Source organism: Pavona decussata, unplaced genomic scaffold (genome assembly GCF_977016875.1).
Source record: "Pavona decussata unplaced genomic scaffold, jaPavDecu1.1 SCAFFOLD_164, whole genome shotgun sequence".
Lineage (NCBI taxonomy): Eukaryota > Metazoa > Cnidaria > Anthozoa > Scleractinia > Agariciidae > Pavona > Pavona decussata.
Window position 1 is genome coordinate 1,673,016 of NW_028145575.1, and position 16,736 is coordinate 1,689,751.

The window sequence follows — 16,736 nt, forward strand, 5'->3', positions numbered from 1 at the left end:
CATCCACTTCCTGCGCGCTGGTAGCTCTGGAACGATTCTCTTACTTTGTCTACACATTCCCGATACTGTTCGTTGAAGGCATTTAGATTGATCGGCCTTTGACAGGTTGATCTAAAGTGTGGGTCGGGTTCTCTTACTTTGTCCACACATTCCCGATACTGTTTGTTAAAGGCATTTAGATTCATCTGCCTTTGACAGGTTGATCTAAAGTGTGGGTCAGCAAATTGATCAGTTCCATCTGGCCTATATTTTACCATTTTTACTTACACTGAAATAAACCCTTTTACGCCTTTTTTCACCTTCAGTTCTCTTTTCAGGTTTTTTAAGGCATTTGATTTTTTCCTTGTAAGAAGTGTGTTAAGTCATGTTTATCATTTATCCGTGGTTTAATGAAATGATGGACAGGTAACAGTACCGATGGGCGGAGTCAAATACTATTTTCATGTCATTGGATAGTTATGATGAGATGATGTCATGACCGGAAGTGGGTGGATTTATGCCCAGTCCACTGTAGAGTCAGAGACACTAGAATTTAAACTGCCAACAAAAATTTAATACAAAAACAAAACTAATATTTACATAGCGGGACGTGTGCGAGGTCCTAGTGATCCGCGCCCGACTTACTATTAAAATTGACTCAACACTCTCTCTAAACTTTCTCTCGCTCTTTCCTCTCGCTCTCTCGCCTCTCTCTTCGTTCGTTCTTTCGCTCTCTTCTCTCTCTCTTCCCTTCTTCTGATCTGTGCCTTCTCCAACTCTTTCTTCTTTCTTTCTTCCTCGATTCTTCTTCTTCTCGTTTCCTCTTCTTTTTTCGTTCTTTCCTTCTCCCCTCTTTCTGTTTCTAACCTCCTTGTTCTTCTTTCTTCCGCTCTATTTGCTCCTGCGGATGGAACTTTCAGGGCCTCCCCCTGTTCTTGCTGCCCGTCTATTTCGCTCATGAAGTCTTCCAGAAGAGTCCTCATCTTCTTCCTTCCTTCTTTTTCCCCCTTCCTTTGTTTATCTCTTAGTCGCTTCCCGCTCTGTTTGTTTTTTTCTGGACCTTTTGGTTTTTTTTTTCTCTCTGGCACTGCCTCCATCTTTTCTTTTGCTCTCTTACCAAATCCGGATGATTTTTTCTCCATCTTTTTACTTGTTCCACCTTCTTCCCTTTCCCTTTTGTTGCCTTTTGTTTTATTGTTTCATTTTCTTTCTTTAAACGCTGATCACTCTACCACATGTAAAAGTAATTAGCAGGTATTGCAATAAAAAGACAATGGAATGGATAAAAGTGTCTTTCTGTTTTTATATAATAGTCTTGCAAAGCAAAGCAAAACCAAAGATCCATCTATGAAACTATTTTTTTTGACATTGCTGTAGTGCGAGTAAATATTACATCCTCTTCATCATCCTCGTGAATGTTGGTGTTTAGTAATTCTATTTCTACACGCTGTGATAATTGTCTGGACCACGTTGACTTGAACAATCGTAAAATTGATTGAATTAAAATTATACTCGTTGGTATAAACACTAGCGAACCAACAATAGTATAAATGTAGATTATGGAGTGATTATGATTTTCCGTGTTTATGAAGTGTTAATGATCTTGGGTATTTCTTTTGGTGTTTGGAGTATAGGTGGAATCTTGCTGTGTAGTTGAACTTTTTTTTCCCTGTTTATTTATTTATTTACACTGTTACATAACATTTTAAGAAAAATAATTAATTACAGGCATTGCTAGAAACGTGCAACACACACACTGTGGTAGGTGTAGTTGAACTTAGGAAGGACTGAACGAGATTTAATCTTTTCAATGCTTCCTCTTGCGAGCTTCCTAGGAAGAATGGTTTTCTTTCGTTATCACCTATTTCAACTCCTTCACCAACATTAACTGAATAAAACATGATTGTTCAACACTTACTTACTTTGGAAAATGTCTCCTCTAAAATTCTGCAATTTTCCTGTCTCCATCTTTTCTAGATTATTTTTATCCACCTTGCCGCTTTCTGTCTTGCATCGTGCACAGTAGAGCCTTTCTTTTGCTTTGGCTCCAAATTTTCCAAATTTAAAATAAAAATAAACAAAATGTGATTTAGAATTAAAGTTAATAATAAAAACGCGTATAATAGTCTTATAATAGTCTTCTCTTCCTTTCCTCTAGCGGGACTTCGAGTTAAACTGTGATGTTTATTAAATGTTATTTCGCAATCACTTCCTCAAAATTTATTTTTTTCAAATTTGAAACGTTTTTTCAATTAACCTTTTTCAATTAACGTTTATTAACCTTTTTAATTAATGCATACACGAAATATGGCGTCCGAAAGTTTTCTCGCTGTAGCGACTGTGACGAACGTTGAGCAGAATGCTGCTGATTATACAGTTAATGCAGATGCTGTTCAGCTGTTAAAATCAAGGCTTTGAACCAAGAATTTAAAGAGGAAGAATTTAATCTTGAAGCGTTGCGTGAAATAAGCGATGCTATCTCCACACCGCCGGTTATGTATAGCACAAACACTGGCCACGAGACTGCTTCTATTGCTAGTTCTAAAAGAGGGAAAGGGAAGGGTAGAAATTCTAATAAAGCAACTCAAGAGCAGCAGCAGCACCACCAACAGCAGCAACTACAGAGGGAAGGAATGTGCTGTAGTGCCTGATAGCACTTCTCTTCTCTTTCAAAACAGTGGAGTGGCTGCAGAATATGTACCTTCGCAAACAATGGATTTTATTCAGATCAATAACATATCACCTGTTCAACATATGCCTTTGATTAATCTGCAGCTGGGATTAAACATTCCTGAAAACAGATCTCAAGCATTGCATTTGCCAGCAAAACTGCAATGTAATAGCATCACACCTTTGCAAGCCCTTTCACCACCTGGAGCTCAAATGGTGGAAGTTATGTTTACATCAAAGCCGGCTGATGACAATAGGAAGAATATAGTGAAGCCTTACTATCTCAATCAATGTAAGAATAGATTACGCAAGTATCAGTAGTAGTCTATTCGGGATGACTAGATCAATTTTATTCATGTATTCAAATAGATTTAAGACCCCATGTAGGTATAGGAGAGAAGGTGTAATGAGATGCAAGCGATCTAGGTATAGGAGGGGTGTAATGAGATGCCAACGGTCTGGGTATAGTAGGGGTTTAATGAGGTGCAAGGGTATGTATGATTTGAAGTTTATTATTGTAAATTAATTGGAGTAAAGTGTACTGTGTTCTGGCTGTACGATTCCGCCCAACCATCCGGGTAGTACATCAAATATATAGGGAAAGAACAATAGGTGTGCTAAGAACCAATGAGAGATCACTGACGGAAACTATTGAACGGGTCAAACTGGTTTTGAGACCGGTTGGATTTGAGGATTCAAAATGGTGGTCATATTGTTGAAAGGAAACCGGTCAATCTAGTTTTAAACCAACGGTTTGAATTTTAACGTCGGTTGGATGAGCGGATTAAAAATCGAAGCCAGATCTTGTGAGAAAACCGGTCAAACTAGTTTTAAGGAGATAATTTAAAAGTAACGGAAAAAAAAAATCTGTTCATATGAATAGAGATGAATCACATGATTGAGCAACAGATCTTTGCTCTGGATATGGAGGCCTTAATGTCCCGGTTTCAACGCTTACAGATTGAAGACAAAGTGGTAACTTTACTTAATGCACTTTGGGATGAATTGTGTATCCATACGACAGAGCGTCGCAAAGTTGAAATCAGTAATGATCAGAATGGGATGGAAGTAGTGATTGGTGAATTGCTAGTACCCACATTTTACTTTATGAACAAGAAGAAATTTTGGCGTCATCTAAAGAACATTTTAAAGTCACAAGTGCATTCCGAATACTGGCTAAAGATCATCATTCGACAAAACTTTGTAACTGACTGGAGCAATGAACCTTTTATACCATGGTATTGGAGCATGAAAGAAACTTTCACCTTTAAACAGTAAAGGAGACATCAAGTGTGTGAAAATTCATTTATTATTACAAAGATATGTGGGAAATAAAAGAAACAAAAAAGCGTATGAAATGAAACTATTTACATTTTGATTTTATATACAACAAGAAGAAGAAGAAGAAGAAGAAATAAATAAACCCTATTCAACAACACCATTTTTGTTTTCTAATTAGAAGAATAGAATGAGAGACGAAAACTATATACATAGGCAGAGACTGCCGAGAAAGGTCCTTAAGAAAAATAATACCTGCGAACCTTTCTTATCAGCCTCCGACAGTGTCTACAATTTTCGTCTCCGTGGCAGTTGGAAGCTATACATGCCACTATTCTCCTAATTAAAAAACAAAATTCGTGTTGTTGAATAGGTTTTAACCCCTTAAAAAAATAGGTGCAAGCCACGCATTCTGCATCAAAATCGGTGTGGGGGTGTCTCTCGGGGCAGAACTATAGGAAAGAGAGAACAGAGAAAACGATGTATGAGAAATGACTAGCATGAAAGATTATGCAGAAAACATTTTATACATCGATAACATGCAATAGCTCATCAGTGTTACTAATAAAAACAATAAAAACAAAACGCATTCTTCCATTGTTTACATTTGTCCGTAAATGTGTTGTAAACTAAAACAAGAACTATCTTTCGAAATGAAAATACTATTCTTACTCTTTGCCAGCTCCTCATGATTTCTTCGTCAGCCGCCATATGTTCCTCTGACGGCTGACGAAATGGCGCCCGGCGCATTGGGCAATTTTGGCTTGCCGGCGTTCTTTCTCTCATCCATCTGAAATGAAATAAATACTTCGTTTAGAAGTTTGAAACATCATACAGGAGCAAATGACATTTTTTTCTTACCTTTTGATGCACTTTAAGTGCAAAAACTGTCTGCAACAAGGCATGTGCCTTGTCTGGAAGCTTTCTTCCAGACAAATGAAGCATACGTTAAGTACCTGTAATAAAGTATAAGGAAGAAAAAAAAAACAGTCAGCAATACTTCATTAGTGTGGCGTCGTTTCTTTACAAAGCGGTTGTTGAATAAGGTGTATTGATTTCAAAACATGTCCTTAGAGAATATCCTATCAATTGACATCAATAGGCAAGTTATGTTTGAGCGGGTCCATTTTTCATACCGCTCTTTTAACAGAAAAAAAAAAAGTTCTCTTTTTAAACGAAGTAATAAGTTCCCGCTTGTTTCTTTACAAAGCGGTTGACGAATAAGGCGTATTCAAAACATGTCCTTAGAGAATATGTTTTCAATTGTTATCAATAGGTAAGCTATGTTTGAGCGTGTCCATTTTGCATACTTCTCTTTTAAGAGAAAAAAACAAACGTTCAGCACAGAAATGAAATTTTCTCATGCTTGCAAGGAAAAGGAAAAATTTCTTTTGAATGAAGTAATGAGTTCCCGTGCAAGAGGACGTTTGTTTTTCAGCCAAAGGATGCCTACTTTTATTGATTAACACAGCAACAGTTCATAACATTGAATGTCTAAATACGTATATGTTCAATTTACTGACATAAATACGCGTAACAGTTTGAATTGCTTTCCGAAACTAAAATTACACTTGAGAGCGTTATCGTCTGTTCTTGTTGACTTCAATTTTTTTTTTTGCGCCTAATTTTTGGCGCCCATTTAATCGCGCGCGCCTTTCGTCAAGTTGATCTCATTTTCTCCGCTTGTAAGTATAAATAAAATTGAGGTGACATAAATGCGCGTAACAGTTTGAATTGCTTTCCGAAACTAAAATTATATTTGAAAGCGTTATCGTCTGTTCTTGTTGACTTCAATTTTTTTTTTCGCGCCTAATTTTTGGCGCCCGTTTAATCGCGCACGCTTTTCGTCAAGTTGATCTCATTTTCTCCACTAGTAAGTATAAATAAAATTGAGGCGACATAAATACGCGTAACAGTTTGAATTGCTTTCCGAAACTAAAATTATATTTGAGAGCGTTATCGTCTTTCCCTGTTGACTTCAAATTTTGGCGCCCATTTAATCGCGCGCGCCTTTCGTCAAGTTGATCTCATTTTCTCCGCTTGTAAGTATAAATAAAATTGAGGTGACATAAATACGCGTAAAAGTTTGAATTGCTTTTCCGAAACTAAAATTATATTTGAAAGCATTATCGTCTTTTCCCTGAACAACGCAAAATAATTTTCATTGAAATCAACTACACACAAAGTAATTGACAAATTTACTTACCATTCTAATGACAACTTTAGTAATTTCACAGTCCATCTTTTTCGATTTGCTTTAAGCTCGCTTGCTTTCTACTCTTTCAATCTCTTTCGACTCTTTGCACCACTTCAAAGGTTAACACAACGTGCAAGGGTTCTCCGATGTAAGATGCATTTTATACCATACATGACGTCGGTAAAAGGTTATTGGATATTAACTATTCACAGTGATTCTTTACTTCATGGAAGAGTTGATTGGGCAAAATGCGTAAAACTATCATTGAACTTCATACTGTACGAATGGTTTCAAAAGATGAACGCCTTTATTCAGCTATGTAAATTTTCAACCGTTCAGTTTACCATAACGTTAGACGTTGTACTGTGTGATTGGAGTTCAATTTACAAGTTCGTTACAATACCGTTACACAATTTACTGTGCGTTTGGCGTATTTTAAATCTGACCGATTTATTAGCGTTTGGCGTTAAAATCGTTACTGGTTTGACAGCGTCCTTCACCGGATCCATACAATTTACAAGTGCGCTAAAAAACGTTAAACATAACACTGTGTGATTGGTGTATTTTAAATCTGACCGTTTATAAGCGTTTGGTCTTAAAATTGTAACTGGTTTGACAGCGTCCTTTTTGCTCGGACCGTTCAATTTATAAATTCGTTTAAAAAAAAAAAAGGTTAAACATTACACTGTGCGATTGGTGTATTCTAAATCTGACCGTTTATAAGCGTTTGGTCTTACAATCGTAACTGGTTTGACAGCGTCCTTTTTGGTCGGACCGTTCAATTTATCAATTCGTTAAACTTAGTACGGTTAAACAATTTACTGTACGATTGGTTTATTTAAAATCTTACAGGTTTATAAGTGTTTCGCCTTAAAATCATAACTTGTCTGACAGCGTCCTTTTTGGTCGGAAAATTGGCTATAAAAGTACAGATCCAGTACGAGTTTTTTCATTCCAAGCCAACAAAATGAAGCAAAAAGTAATGTTCAACGCTAACGTCTCAAATGCTGTTTTCAGCAAAAGTAGAAAGACAGATGGATGCATTCAACGAATACAAAATACACCTTTGGTTGAGGAAAGCGAAATTGTTTCACGCAATTCTGAATTTCAGTTGATAAACGCCGCTCAAAAGATAGCGCTACACGAACATCACTTACAGCGAAAGAGATGTCTACTCCCAATGCGACAGGACATTTTTGAAGCCTTTTGGACCATATACGAAGACGAGACGTGGAATCATCTGGTTTACGTGGTTGGTACTGTCGATATAACGTCAGTACATGTAGAAACATTTGCGCTCGAAGCTGTTCGGTCTGTGGACAAAAATGAAATCGTGAAGTTGTGGCACGAAAAATGCACGTTTCTTTTCCCATCCGTTGAGCAACATCAGATGGTTCCGTTTCGCGAACGTTGGTTGCAAACTCAATTTAAAGAAGAAAAGAACATTAAAAAAATGTTAAACAAATTATCTGAAAGAGTGGAGAAATCAACACATTGGTTAAGCGATCTCGTAGACGAATTGGTGACCTCTCCTGATACGCCACAAACACCTGAATTCAACTATGAAAGTGTTACGGAAGCTTTAGCTGAACTGGAATCATTCCATTCTGAGATCTTTTCGGAACACTCGACACCGGAAGAAGAAGAAAAAGAAGAAGAAGAAGAAGAAGGTATTCAACACGAAACGACTGATGATTTTGACTACGATGTAACGGACAGTGAGCTCGTGGAATGTATGGAATGTTGGGAAGAACAGCAACTAGGAAACGCAAAAGAAATGTGGGATTACAATTACCTTTTAAACGATGAGGTTAGCCAAATGTAAGAACCTTTAATCGTTTTGAGTAATTTTAATTTTTCATTGCCATGTTCATTTGTTTTGTAATATACGTTTCAATCAAGATTGAAATGTTCTATTGTTTGAATTGATTAGACAAACACCATTTTGAATGAATGATTAGACCGTCATTTTAATTAGTTTGTAACACCATTATTTGAATAGACAACAACACATCTATAGATAATTAATCAATTTTTTTTTTTGCTTTTGATTCCTACGTTTATTTGTTGGAGTATGAAGTAAGTGTGCAAGTACCACCGCTGATTATTATGCAAGGACGTTACTGTACTATTTTTCTGCAAGTAACGCCATAACGTTACTGATCTATTTTTCTGCAAGTACAACCACTGACTAGTATGCAAGTATCGCCAGAATCGTCCACCATTTTGACTTAAATAGGTATGAATCATTTTGAATTTATTAGTTCTTTGATTTTTCTTACAGTTAATTTTCTTTTGTTCATAGTTTGAAGACGAAGAATGTTTGATAGCGGAGCAAGAGGTTGGCGCTGGTAACAATCTGTGGACCTCTGACCAGCATTATACTCTCCGTGAAGTGGCTAGGAGACGCGTCCGAAAATTTAATACCACGGGAACCGACTATCACCTTTCATTGAACCCACAGCTTGATGGACTTCCGCTAATGGATCGACTTGGTAATGTTTTGGATTCAATGGTCGACGAGATGACGATGGGTATGGCTGACAATGATCTCGTCCGATTTGTTCTACAAAGCCGTTCTCTAGAATATCCTATTTCTTTACCTTTCATGCCACGTCATGAACTGAATGCAGAAAGGATCATGAGTGAGGTGCAGCGAGTTTTGCAGTCAAACGAAAACGTCAACCTTAAGGATGGAATGAGTGTCCATTTGGTTCACGTTGGGATGCCACAGGGGGGAGTGGCCTCACGTAAGAGAAAACATTATGGATTTAAGTTGTCCAAGTTTCTGGACAGCAAACAATGTGTCCTGCGCATCAAGAACAAAGATTTTCTATGCCTTGCCCGCGCTTTAGTAACGGACATTGCTCGACAAGAGAAAGATCCTGAATGGAATTCAATTCGCCTAGGACGTAAGCAGCAACGGCTCCTTGCTCAACGAATGCATCAGAAGGCTGGTGTGCACGAAGGTCTCTGTGGCCTACCAGAAGTCGCCAAATTTCAAAACGTGATTGAAGATTACCAAATCATCGTTCTGTCTGCCAAACATTTCAACGCCATTATCTATGAAGGACCACGACGAGATAAACAAATTTACCTATATCATCACGAAAATCATTATGACGTCATCACATCCGTCTCCGCTTTCTTAGGTAGAAGTTATTGGTGCTTAGAATGTAAGAAAGGATACAACAACAAAGAAGAACATCGTTGCAGTAAAATATGCAAGTGCTGCTTCACCGAAGGTTGTCAAGGGTATATCCAGAAAGTACCGTGGCGAGAGTGTGGGGAGTGTCACAGAATGTTCGCCAGAGACGAATGCTACGCTAACCACTGCCGACCCAACAAAGAAGGAGAATCGGTTTGTCAAAAGTTCTACAAATGTAAAAAATGTAACAAAGTCATGTCGCACAAGAAAAGAAGTCCAAAAGCTCACATGTGTGGTGAAAAAATGTGTTGGAACTGTGAGGAATTTGTGGACCCCAATACGCATCGCTGCTACATGAAGCCTATCGTGTTTCAACAAGCAGAAGGGAAACAGACGTAAAAGAAGACGTGTTTCAGAAGAGCTGATTGACGATGACGTAGAGGAAAGTGATGAACAAAAAGGGCAGGAATATTTGTTCTTCGATATCGAGAGCAGGCAAGACGATGGACAGCATATCGCCAATTTATTAATTGTACAAGATGAAACGGGGTTTGAAATGGTGTTCAAGGGGGATGACTGCGTGGACCAGTTTGGCACGTGGCTGTTAGATGGAACTCATGAAGGTGCCATCGTCACCGCCCACAACCTCAGGGGTTATGACGGGTTTCTCCTCTGTGAATACTTCTACAAAGAGTGTCTATTACCAAGCCTAATCCTGAGCGGTGCCAAAATCATGTCTATGGAACTCGAACAAGCCAAGATCAAGTTCCGCGATTCTTTAAATTTCCTCCCAATGCCACTGAAAGCCTTGCCCAAAACCTTTGGTCTGACGGAACTCAAGAAAGGTTACTTCCCTCATTTCTTTAACAGAAAAGAAAATCAGCAGTATGTTGGTCCTCTTCCCCCTGTTGAAAACTACGATCCAGATGGCATGAGTACGAAAGAACGTCAAGAATTCCTCAGGTGGTATGAAGAAATGACAAATGAAGAGCATGTCTTTGATTTTGAAAAGGAAATCGAGGAATATTGTCGCAGCGATGTAGACATTCTCAGACGGTGCTGCCTGGAGTTTAAACAGTTGATGGAAGAAACCTGCAATCTCGACCCTTTCAAGTACTGTGTTACCATTGCAAGTGCCTGTAACCGTGTGTTCCGACAAAATTTCTTAAAAGAAAACACTATTGGTCTCATTCCTGCACAAGGGTAGCAACCCGCCCGAAAATATTCTGTCATGGCCCTCCAGTGGCTAGTGTGGGTTCATCACCAGACAGGAGACCGTATTCTACACGCTTTGAATGGGGGAGAGCAACGAATCGATGGTAACTACGTGGATGGCTATAATCCTGAGAAGACGACCATCTATGAATTCATGGGGTGCCTGTGGCATGGTTGTTCCCGATGCTATCTACATAATACCATGAACCCAGTGAATGACACAAGCATGGAAGATCTCTTGGAAGGTACCATTCGCAAAGTTGAGCATTTCAAGAACCTTGGATTCCAAGTAGAAGTGAAATGGGAATGTGAATTCAAGCAAGAGCTAACAACCAACCCAGAGATGAAATCTTTTGTTGAAAGTCTCAAGTTTGACACGCCTTTAGAACCCCGGCATGCGTTTTTCGGTGGACGTACAAATGCTATCTGTCTTCACAAGGAAGTGAATGAGAACGAGAAGATCCATTACGTGGACTTTACATCATTGTACCCTTGGACAAACAAGTATTGCAAAATTCCAATCCAGCATCCTGAGATTTTAACAATTGAAGCCTTAATCAACCGTTCACCCCGTGAGTTCTTTGGGCTGATCAAGTGTGACATCCTTCCACCCACCTTTCTGTTCCACCCTGTGCTGCCCTACCGTGCCAATGGAAAACTGATGTTCCCTCTCTGCAGAACATGTGCTGAGAGCCTACAACAGGCACCCTGTGAACATACAGATGAAGAACGTATGCTGTCTGGAACCTGGTGCTCCATTGAAATTGATAAGGCGTTGGAGCTGGGATACCGCGTGGTTCGAATGATTGAGGTGTGGCACTTCCCTCAGAAATCGTCCGAGCTCTTTACAGGGTACATCGATACCTTCCTTAAAATCAAGCAGGAAGCGAGTGGGTGGCCCTCTTGATGTGAGTCAGAAGCTCAAAAACAAGAGTACATTAGAGAGTATAAACGGAAAGAAGGCATCAAGTTGGACCATGGAAAGATTAAGAAGAACCCTGGACTACGTTCACTCGCCAAGTTAATGTTGAATTCCTTCTGGGGAAAATTTGGCCAACGCGACAATATGCCTAGGGTGGAGCTTGTGAAGGACCCAGAACGTTACTTCCGGCTTCTCACCTGTCGGTCGACGCAAGTCAAAAACATTCAACTCGTCAACGACGAATGTGTAGAAGTGTATTACACTCAAGGGGATGGATTTGTTCCCATGTCTTATAAGACCAATGTCGTAATCGCTGCTTTCACGACAGCCCATGCCAGGCTGAAGCTCTACTCGGTGCTCGAACGTCTTCAGGGACGGGTGCTGTACTTTGACACCGACTCTGTGATATTTACAAGCCAGACTGATGAATGGATACCACCCTTAGTGACTACCTGGGAGAACTGACGAACGAACTTGATGATGGTGAGTACATCACCACGTTTGCGTCTGGAGGACCTAAAAACTACACATATCAAACAAAGAATGGGAAAACAGTCTGTAAGGTCAGAGGATTCACCCTCAATTTTCGTGGATCACAGAAGCTCAACTTTGAAACCATGTGTGGTCAAGTCTGCAATCCAAATGGAGAACCAATCTATCTGGAGAACCCTCATTTCATCAAACGTAATGCGAAAACAAAGACGATTCATACAAGCAAGTTGACGAAGAAATATAACGTGGTGTATGACAAAAGGGTTGTACAAGGTTTCAATACATTCCCATATGGTTACCGCTGAAGAGCGACGACCTCATTGTGGAGGATAGGGATGGCTATAAGGGGAGGTTTGGAGGCCATCTACCGCTCATTACACATTCAACTGTCAGTATGAACAGACTGTATTTTTTCCTGGTGCGTGGCTGCGCTCAAACACTTGTACAGCCTACCTCTTTGCCAATCGTTTCCTCTCACCATTGGTTGGATGTTTTGAAAGAAATAGGAGCCATGCCCTGGGGTAGGCTGATGAGCTTTTATGCTTATATGGCTCGAAGCAACGCACCTCTGAGAGAACAATATGCATTTCACCTAATGTTATGTGATACGTATCCATCTCATTATCCTACTCCCTGGTGGATGATTCGCCAACTAATAAAGACTCCTTGGTTAATGTTATGGAAAAGGATAAAAGGCGGACGGAACAAGTTACATTGGTCATTCGTTAGACAGCCATGGGCAGTGCTACAAGTCGTCTTTGTGCAAGTTCAACTCCTACCCTGGCTTTAAGTGATATATGCCAGAGGATGCGATGTTTAGTTGCATGTTGCGGTAGTCAAGTACACATCGATGTAAGAGATGCCACAGAAGAATACGAAGAGGGAAACGAGGAAGACGAATACCAAAGATCACACGAATCGTTTACTAGAGAAACTGTATTATGAATTTGATCGCCCTTCCGCCTTAGGTGGAGTACAAAAATTGTATCGAGCAGCACGTCAGTATGGACTAACCCGCTTACAAGTTCTTCAGTGGTTGCAACAACAACCTGGCTACACTCTCCACAAACCAGCAAGAAAACGCTTTCGTCGCAATAGAGTATTTGTCAACGGTTTGGATGAACAGTGGCAAGCGGATCAGGCAGATCTTCAGAGTTTGAGTCGCTGGAACAGTGGTCATAAATACTTGTTGACTTGCATTGATGTCCTATCCAAGTATGCGTGGGTGGTTCCATTGAAATCTAAGTCTGCTTCGGCTTTGGTAGCGGCCTTTACAAACATATTTAAGCAAGGATGTAAACCAGAAAGGTTGCAGACAGATGCAGGGACGGAATTCATGAACCGTAGCTTTCAAACATTTCTCAAGAGTCATGATGTTCGTCATTTTGTCACATACAACAAATTACATACAGAATTTTTATATGATAACGTCTATTTTGTTCGTTATAGGTGGATAGACAGCTTTATTTCAACAGGGTAACTCTTTCAGCAAAAACTACTACCATTATTAGACCCTAAATACAATAACCTGCCATACTAGCAGTGAAAGAATAGAATAGAATAGAATAGATACTTTATTCAGACATTGCAGCCATGGGCTAAATTACATCTTGACTAACAATCATAAAAGTGAAAAAATAGAATTAAAAATAGACCACAAGGTTAAAAAATTAATTAAAATGTTCATAAGCTGTATGCTTTGCTCCTAACAAAACTCTTCTTACAACGAACGGTCTTACAAAGGGGGCGACCGAACCCTCTCGAGTTTCTGAGCGAGTAATCGCCATTGTTTGTTGCTGGGAGAAGCTTGTGGAGCCTATGCTGCGGATTTGAGAGGACAACTAATCCACCTGACGATTTTATACGCTTATCGCGGCGAATTTGATCGTCAGCGAAAATCGAACGATTGATGCCGACACACCTGGCAATGGTTTTCACCGACAGTCGCAGGGATGTGGCAGTTTTGTAAACTCATGTGATAAAATCTCCCAACCTGATGGATTGGCTTTACTGGCGATTCGCAGCAATAAAAGTAGAAAATCGCAGGAACGGGTACACTTGGCGAATGCCGGTGAATTTAATTTCCGATATCTGACATTGCAGATATCGTCATTGTTGACGCAAGCAAGCGCTTTGCAGCCCATAGGAAAAATCAAGTGAAAATAATCATATTTTGTAGAAACACAAGTAAAACGTTATCCTTTATTCAATTAACTCGTTAAAAAGCGTGATTTAAAAAAAAAATGTCGCAGACAATTCCTTTTGTCTTGAAATTAATGAATAACGCTTGTTTATTCACAGGTGCAAAAAGAAAAAAGCTAAATCGCGTTTGACGTCACAAACAAACCTTTTAACTGTTGGGGGGGGGTAGTTAAGATTCATTCTTGTAAAGAACATTTTATTTCTTGGGCTACGGCAAAACAGTAATAATTATGGAGACAAAGTGTAAGACAAAGGCGCAAGTAGTTGAACGATTCAACAGAACCTTGAAACATCTTCTATGGCGATTATTTACTATGAGCAGCTCGTATCATTACCTGGACAAGTTAGCCAAGTTGGTCAATGACAACTACAATCAGAGCGTACATCGTAGTATAAAAATGAAACCCGCAGATGTGACAGTTTTTAATGCCCAAGACATATGGAGAACCTTGTATGGTAAACAGACCTCGACCATAAAGTATGATACAGGAATGCAAATTGCAAAAGATGTCATCAAGGGTCAGTCTTTGAAGAAAGCAGCGAAAGCGAGGGCAAAGACTGCCGGTAAACAGTTTCTGACAGGTGCTTTTCAGGACCTTACGCAACAAGGTGGTGGGGGAAGACTACTTAAGCGCAAACGAAAAGCGACTCCTGCCAGTTCAAGACAGACCAAGAAACGGAGAACATCACCTTTAAAGTTCAAGACCATTTTCGACTAAAGATGACCTCAGCTCACCCTCCCTCTGCCCCCGGTGAAAATTCGAGCTTACAGTTATTTCAAGTACCGGTCACAGATGTTTCCATTCTTAAAAGTAAATGGGTGGATTATGAACCAGTTCAAAGTGGAACCAACCCTATCGAGTTTGTCATCAAGCCTCTATCTGATTACATTGACATCAACAAAACAACTGCGATTGGTGGTGAAGATTACCAAACGAAATGGAGGGGATACAGGGGGTGGAAAGAAGTATACTTTGATCAACAACGCGCTTCATTCGCTCATCAAACAGTTTACCATCAAGTTGAACGAAACACTTGTCACAGAACAGTCCGACACGCAAGCGTACATTGCCTACATCAAGACCTTGCTTAATTTTACTGAACAGGCAAAGAAATCTTACCTAACCAAAGCATTGTACTACAAAGACACAGCAGGACATATAGATGTAGTAGGCAACACTTCTGACAATAACTGGGGGCTCAAGAAGAGGGGTGCATTTACCAATGCTAGTGCTGAAGTAGGGCTGGTTGGTGTACCCCTGTGTTATCTGTTGAACACCAATGAGCTGCTGCTGGACAACATAGAAATCAAAATCAAGATTGATCTAAACGGCGATGAATTTGTTCTAATGAGTGGAGAAGAGGCGAATGATTGCAAGATAAAGATAATGTCAAATACTCTCAGAGTCCACACGGTACGCGTAGCTGACAGTACCAAACTATAGGATGTTAGTATCATGCAAGGACCGTCAGGACAAAAAGCCTTACCTGCTATCTACATGCTGACAAGGACCCCAACACACGCGAGGATTATCCCCAGGGGTGTGCTGAATCATACGGAGACGGATCTCTTCAACGGACTTATTCCTCAATGCATCATATTTGGAATGGTGCGAAATGATGCTTACAATGGTAGCTTGGCAAGAAATCCGTTCAATTTTCAGCTGTTTGATGTGAATGCAGTACAACTGACGGTCAATGGTGAAGAAATCCCTTATTCAGTGATAGATTTGGCAGGAGGAAAGAGAATCGATGGGTACAATACACTCTTCTCAGGCAGTGGTGAAATGAACTGTGGTCATGGTATTGATATTGACAGAGAGGATTGGGAAGGTGGATACGGCTTATTCCGCTTGGATACCACTCCTGCAGGTAGTGGCCACCCAGATCACCTGATACCTCATCGCAGCGGCAACGTCAATTTGCATCTGAAATTTGGAACCCGGACACCAGAAGTTTTGAACTTAATCGTATACCCAGAATTCCAAAATCATTTGGAGATTGCCCGCAATAGACGCTTGGTATACGATCTGTCTCAAGGTGCTTGAAGATGCATACCACTCAAGAATTATGGCAAGCCTCAATACACGATCCTGTCCTAGCACCCGTCATGAAAGGAGTATTTCCAAGTGAGAAGTTACCAATCGTTGATACGTATCCTTCAGCAATGATTGCAAATACAAATCCTCATGATCAACCTGGAACGCATTGGATTGTGATGTACTTTGTATCGCCTCAAGAAAGCGAATTCTTTGACAGCTATGGATTCCTCCTGAGAGCTATGGTATGGATGGATACGTACTGAGGGAAACAACATATTACAATGACAAGCCAATGCAAGGCTTAACCTCAGATGTGTGTGGAGACTATTCCCTGTTTTACTTACTTCATCGAGCACGCAATATAGATTTAAACACTATTCAAAATAAATTTCTGCGATATGATTCACAATGGAACAATTCACAAGTAGCACAATTTGTACACACCTACATTCAGTCATTAACGAATGTTAGGAATGAAAACGTCTCACAATGTGAGGAGCAAGCTTGTAAATCTTTCAAATGTTGGCGTAATCAATAAATAAAGTTTTGTTGATGTTAAAATGAATGATGTGTGCGCATCTTTGATATATC

General features: G+C 39.8%; 2 protein-coding genes and 1 pseudogene across 2 annotated transcripts; 2 read left to right on the forward strand and 1 right to left on the reverse strand.

Annotated features, from left to right (window-relative positions):
• Positions 1 to 2,971: 2,971 nt before the first annotated feature.
• Positions 2,972 to 6,003, reverse strand: LOC146464434 (uncharacterized). Its single transcript, XM_085129811.1, has 3 exons — positions 4,789 to 6,003; positions 4,600 to 4,717; positions 2,972 to 4,379 (listed from the first exon to the last, which is right to left on the reverse strand). The coding sequence occupies exons 1-3, from the start codon at positions 4,830 to 4,832 to the stop codon at positions 4,167 to 4,169; spliced, it is 375 nt and encodes a 124-aa protein (XP_084985937.1). The 5' UTR covers positions 4,833 to 6,003; the 3' UTR covers positions 2,972 to 4,166.
• A 4,500-nt stretch (positions 6,004 to 10,503) lies between these two features.
• Positions 10,504 to 11,394, forward strand: LOC146464435 (uncharacterized). The gene has a single exon (XM_085129867.1). The coding sequence runs from the start codon at positions 10,504 to 10,506 to the stop codon at positions 11,392 to 11,394; it is 891 nt and encodes a 296-aa protein (XP_084985993.1).
• A 3,201-nt stretch (positions 11,395 to 14,595) lies between these two features.
• Positions 14,596 to 16,404, forward strand: LOC146464436 (uncharacterized protein F54H12.2-like; annotated as a pseudogene).
• Positions 16,405 to 16,736: the final 332 nt, after the last annotated feature.